The following is a 6738-nucleotide window of genomic DNA, read 5'->3' as shown; positions in this document are numbered from 1 at the left end:
TTTCAGAAATGCAACAAATGAAGAAAAAAAAGAGAGAAAAGAAGACAAAGATGAGAGATTGGTTTTGCTTTAATTTGATGAGTGCAGATGGCTGTAGGGAACAAATGAATTGTTAATAAGAACTATCTTGTAATGCAACAAATGAAGAAAAAAAAGAAAGAAAGGAAGACGAAAATCAGAGACAGTGCTGAGATAGGTGATGCATGTAATGGAATCTTCCTCAAAAATGGAAAAGAATAGACCAAAGAAGCTGGATTATTTTTTTTCTCCAAATCAAATTTAACATAGTATTAAAGCTTGTTATTTTGGTGATTTCTATTGGAACTGGTTCGGTATTGCCGTATTGGTGCATGGTAGGATAGAGTCAGCACTATGTTAGAAAATTCTTAAACTTGGAAAGACTCTAAAATGTTGATGGAGTGAAATGAGAATATATTTTGTGAGAAACATTTCTGGAAATGAATATCATATTCTTCTCTATATCATACAACCTATACCATTTATATAGCCAATGTCCAAAGAAAATAGTCTTTATAACTTTTAGAGAAAATTTGTTTCGCTGAGATAGTAGCTAGGTAGATGCATGGCAAAGGCAACATAAACACTCACATTTCCCAAAATGATTGGGAAGAAACTCATCAATATTTGAATTATACTAGAGAGAGACCCGCGCATTGCGCGGAGAAGTAGATTATTTATATTATATAGTATATTTTAATAAATGTTATATTAAAAATATTTTAAAGAACATATTATAAATAGATTTTGAATTTATTTATTTTTAAAAAAGACATAGGTTATTTATATTAGAGTTATACAAAACTGCATTTTCATTTTTTTTTTCACTTTTCGATTTACATTAATGGCTACACTTTGTCTTTTTTTTTGTAGTTTTTTTGTTTGTAAATAATTAAAAAAAATAAATGAATGAGAATGAAAAACATATAAAAATGTCATATTAAATTTAAAAAATTTTTGACAATTAGTATGAGAGATTAAGAAATGAAGAGTAGTAAGAATGTTAATAATTAATATGTATAAGTTGTAGAATTTGAATGTTTGTAACTGAAATTTTTTATAATTATTATTATTATGACACTTTTAATGTATGCATGTTTATTGCATTTAATTAATACTTGATGTTTCAATTAAATAATAATAGATAAGAATTTTTTGTTTTAATTTTTTTAAAACATTTTACTAAATAGTGATTGGTTGATTTTCATCTTTTGCCAAGTCATTAGAATTGCTGATGTGACATCATTAGCAAAGAAAAGACGGCTTAAACTCATTGTGGATATTATATTAAATTTAAGAAATTTTTGACAATTAGTATGAGAGATTAAGAAATGAAGAGTAGTAAAAGTCTTAATATGTATAAGTTGTAGAATTTGAATGTTTGTAACTGAAATTTTTTATAACTATTATTATTATGACACTTTTAATGTATGTTTATTGCATTTAATTAGTACTTGATGTCAATTAAATAATAATAGATAAGAGTTTTTTGTTTTAATTTTTTTAAAACATTTTACTAAATAGTGATTGGTTGATTTTCATCTTTTGCCAAAGTCATTAGAATTGCTCATGTAGCATCATTAGCAAAGAAAAGATGGCTTAAACTCATTATGGAGAGAGTTGGTATCAATTTTTAAATAGATAAATAGATATATAGATAGATGTAAAAGATTTCATTTTCATCCTACATAGCAAACAATTACAACAAATTATAAGAATTTTTTCCTATTAATTAGCTATAAGTAGGAACAATTAGAATAAAACATGTTATAAAATAATTTGTACTCATCTAAAGTGAAAGCTGAATTGACAATATTTCTTAACCTAAGACATAACTTTCTCTTCAAGGGTTGTAAAATTATTATTGAAGTAATTTTTTTTTAAAAAAATTATTCCATAAAGTATTAAAAATACAAATAGGCTTCTCAATTTCTTTCTCAACAATTTGATTTAACTAATGAATTGGACAATCTTATTACACAATAAAATTGGAAAGATATCCATATTTTTCTACGGATTTCAAAATTACTATTCATGTGATTTTTTGACCAAAAAATTATCCTTTTTTCACCGATTTTTATGATTTTAAATATAATACAAAATATTTTATTTAAATCCTACGTAATGATTCGTAAACAATTACAAAAGAATTTTTTTTTATTCGTACCAAAAATCAATACAAAAAACAGATCAGAATATGTTATAAGACTCTTTTGTACTAACCTAAACTGGAAGCTAAATTGGCACTCCTCTTCGACCGGAGATATTGCTTTCTCCTCATTCTTGCTTGTCTAAATTGGATAGATCTAAGTGTTTCAAATAATTGTGTTTCTACATTTTTAAAATAGGCATCAAAATCACCTTATGAATCAATTTATAATAAAATAAGGAAGGTGCAATAAAAATTATGTTAAACAAACCAAGCTGTAGAATCATATGTTGGAGGCACATATCTTCTTGTCTTTTTTTTTTTTTGAAAGGATTGTTCTCCGCCTCTTTAATCTAGCCATTTTGGGTATTAATTCTTCCAGTCTGTCATTACCTGTAAATTCTTCTACAATAAAGAGAATAAGACATGGTCAAAGAATGATAATCTATTCCAAGTAAATTGTAGAAGTAATATTGCACATGTGGAATAACAATTTGAAAAAGAGGAATACATAAATGTAAATTGTGGAATAATTTTAAATATATATTAATTTTGGTTGTGACTGTTAGACAGAACTGTTAAAAAAAGAGGAATACATAAACCTGTGCTACTTGCAATGATTTCACAATTAAAATATTATTTATAACAATAAAATGAGAAGAGTAAACGACAAATATTATTTATAACATGAGGAATGGAGGATGGACATTTATGCAATGCGGCTCCATCGAAGATGGACATCACGATGGACAATTTGTTTTGAGGAAAAAACAATGGCTTATAGGACCAGAAGAGGATGTAGGTAAGAAAAAACAATGGCTCATGGGATGGTACGGAGAGGTGCGAAAAGGAAGAGGGTTTCTAGAAGTATGAGAAAGGTAAGGGATTTTTTTTGGGTAAATATTAATTTGTGTTTTTGTTGTTTTAGAAATAAGGATTGATTTGGAAAAAGTTAAGTTATTGGTTTTGATTGTGTTTTTTAGTTTTGTTTTGTATTTTTTTTTTTTTAAAATAAAAGTTGATTTGGTAAGATTTGATTGGTTGATTCTAAAATTTTCTCAAGTAAACAATGTTGCTGATATGGCGTTCGTAGAAAAAGAGAAATAACTTAGAAGTAATGTGGGTAAACCTATGTATCTACTTTTATATATTAAGAATAGATATGATAGTCGTCCTTGCATCTCTGATGTTAATGAGCTACGGATGACTTGAACTTCTTTTTTTGGTAGGATAAGAAAAATTAATCAGAACATTCTCAGGATGTTGAAATTCCAGATTTAAAAAAAGTGATTCTCTTGTATTATTAATAAATTATAATGTCAATTTGCATAAAGAAAAAGGAACAAATTAGCATAAAAAATAATATGGACAATTAGCTAATAATAATTGAAAATTTGAAAAAATTCACATGGATCAGTGAAAACTTGTTCGGTAACGCAAGCTTTTTCCATATGTAAAGGAAAAAACAATTACAACCTCTTGTTTAATGCAAAGATTTACAACACTACTATTTTAATTTGAATTCCTATTTGGTAAATAGCACGTGTTAGTACTGAATAGCATAAAATTAGTTGAACGTCAAAGAAAATTAGAAGGAATGAGAATTTATAAGATGAGAGGTCAGTTGCTTCAAGTCTTGCAATCTGTTAGACTAATAGCAGATGTGCAAGATAGAGTGGTGTAAAAATTTGACAAAGAAGGAGTTTATTCTATTAACTCATTTGTGCAGGTATTGCAGGAACAGACCTTGGATGAGAAGCTTTACAACTATCGATTTACAAAGGACATTTGGAAAGGAATTGTTCCACCTAGAGTTGAGCTGTTCACTTGGTTTGTGTTAGTTGGGAGGGTCAATACAAAGAATCGGCTAAGCAAACTGAGAATCTTACAATATGTGTGTTGTGTAAGAAAGATGTTGAGAATGTACAACATTTATTTGTTACTTATGAGTTCTCTTCGCAGGTGTGGTGTGCATGGATCTCAGTTTTTGGACAGAAGTAGATTGCACCAGGTAACTTGAAAGAACACTTTGAGAGTTGGAGATCCATGCCAGTAAGAAAGGAGCAACGGAAGCGTTGGCTAGTTGGGTTCTTTTCAGTGGTATGGATTATTTGGCTACGACGGAATAATGTCATTTTTTAGAATAAGACAACAAGGGTTGTAGACTGTGTGGATCAATCGTTTTCATGTGCTACAGAGTGGTGTGGTTAATAACTCATGTTGTTGATGGCTATGTCAAAAATGACATAAGAGTTAATTGTTTTATGTTTCTAGACTAGTTACTTTGCTCCACTTGAGTGTTGAGCTCTTTCTTTTTAAAAAAAACTTTATGCCTTTAAGATTTTAAATTTTATGTGGTATCTTATTATTTTATATTCTCTCATTTGGTTTCTTTGTGAAGTCTAGTGGCCTAACCTGGCTTGTGGATGCTTCAATTCCATTATGCTTCAGCATACTCAATGGCAGAATGTTGACGTTGAGTATCTAGAATCTCTTAATCTAAATCTATTTTCTTAATTTTGGATGATGGGTTCAGAAATCAAAATCCCAAAAGGATGTTTGAAAAAGTGAACTGAAGAGAGATATGAGTAGTCTATTCTGTCATTATTTGAATTTTGATGTTTGGAATCAAAATGAGTTAGCCCTTAACAAACAATACTATACAAGCTTGAATTAGCATACATGTTTTTCCATTACAATCATAAGTAATCAAATAATGCATTACAAAACATACAAATAATGGAAAACAACTCGAGGTACACACTTTTTTGTTGTTTAAGAATCTTAGATGCAAACCATGATAAGTGTGGGTCACACACACACATACACGGACCCTTATTATTTAAATGTGGTAACTAATTTTTAGGAGAATGTATGGTATACCATGTTTGAAGAACAGCGAGAATTAATCCTGAAAGTGCAGCGAGAAAGGCAAGCAAAGACCAGGGAGAACTGAAATAAGTACTCCGTGTTTCAGCCAGAAAAGTTCTCCATCTACTCGAGTAATGTTCCTGAATTTGACGCCTCACTTGGATATATTTCTTACTAATGGGGATAGCATCGGTTGTGTATATTTGATTGAACATTTTAGCGGGGAAGTCATTCCCAATATCATTAAAGAATTTGGCCACTTCTTCATCACTTTGAACCAAATTTTGGATAACACCAGCTGATCTAAGCTCCTTCACATCCTCAGCATTATCTATCAAGGAATCCATGAAAGAAAGGTAACAACAACATTCGAAGCTGTTGCGAAAGTCCGGACACATCTCGTAAGCAATCAAGTTTCGAAAAAAGTAAGGCGTGACATTGCTGAATACCCACAAAGGAAGTGTCAACTCTCCACCAAACCATCTTGAGGTGAAGGTGATGTCATGCCACTTCCATTCATCACTCTTGTTTACCTTAACCTGGATCCCTGATTTTTTCAGATCACGTATGTTCTTGTAAGTTTGCCAGACTAGGGAGGAACGAGGACGAGGAGGAGGAGGAGGAGGAGGAGGCATTTGAATACCACCATTTTGGTTTGGGACATTCTGTTCAATCTCTGTATGAAAGTAGGAGGAGCGAAGAAAATCAAGTATATGATTTCTTATAGGGATTGTGATCGTTGTCCTTCCAGTCCGCTTTTCTTCGCCCATGCTCATAAAATTTGTGATTAAATAGTCCAAGTCAGCACCTTGTGTTTTGCTCAGCAGTTGCAGCAGTTTTATTGGAAGTTGGTTTTCCAGCAATGGAATATCTCTGCCAATATACATCAGTTGATCAAACTTTAGCTTCAGTTCTTCTGGATGTTGAGCATTAACGTGGTCCATGTAATAGAGCAAAGAGCATCCATCCTCAAACAGCATCCAAATAAGTTCTTCATCACTATACTCTTCAATTACATCCTCAGCAAACAGCTCCTTCAGTTCCACAATGTTATATCCTACAACTCCATACAAATAGTTTGCTGCTTCTTGCTTGTTACCATTACAAGGACCTACTTCTTTACTGTATTCTTCAATGTAGAGAGATGCCCATTGAGATTTCAAGTGTTGACCTTGTTGCTTCAGATTTTCGTTGCGATGATGAATGGGACCAAATGATATCATTTTGGGTATGCAATACTCGTAGAAGCTGGTTTTTTGACGCCAAAAAAGAGGAACTCTTTGTATCTTGGGAGTTGAAGAAATTTGATTATTATCTTGGAATGTTTGATTCAGTAGTTGGGCAAGCTTTGCTTCCCTTGCCACCTTTGCATCCTCTGCCATTATTTAATTTGTAAGCTGCTCGCACCACAAACAAAAAATCAACATTTATTAACACTCCAAATTATTATTTTAGTATATTATTTTTTACAAAAATACTATTTTTACACCAAAATCAGTCACTAAAATCAACCACTAATATATTTATAATGTGTATTTATATTTTAGCATATATTTTATACTAGTGGCTAATTTTAGTGTTCACGTAGCATAACTCTATTTTTTTATCAACTCATGTAATCAAACGGATAAGGAAGCTGCGTGTGTATTTAATTTAGGCAAAATTTTAGGCATTCTAAAAGATAACAGTGTTTTAGTAAT

The 6738-nt window shown here is 30.8% G+C and overlaps 1 protein-coding gene across 1 annotated transcript; it reads right to left on the bottom strand.

Moving 5' to 3' along the window:
- Window positions 1-5022: 5022 nt before the first annotated feature.
- Window positions 5023-6420, bottom strand: LOC148543542 (UPF0481 protein At3g47200-like). Its single transcript, XM_016316992.3, has one exon. It carries the CDS (start codon window positions 6418-6420, stop codon window positions 5023-5025), a length of 1398 nt encoding a protein of 465 aa, XP_016172478.1.
- Window positions 6421-6738: the final 318 nt, after the last annotated feature.

The sequence above is a fragment of the Arachis ipaensis genome, chromosome B9 (assembly GCF_059453495.1).
Source record: "Arachis ipaensis isolate K30076 ecotype BB chromosome B9, ASM5945349v1, whole genome shotgun sequence".
Lineage (NCBI taxonomy): Eukaryota > Viridiplantae > Streptophyta > Magnoliopsida > Fabales > Fabaceae > Arachis > Arachis ipaensis.
This window is presented reverse-complemented; position numbering and strand designations above follow the sequence as displayed.

Coding starts and splice junctions, on each gene's coding strand:
- LOC148543542 (XM_016316992.3), bottom strand. CDS start 6,420: ATGGCAGAGGATGCAAAGGTGGCAAGGGAAGCAAAGCTTGCCCAACTA.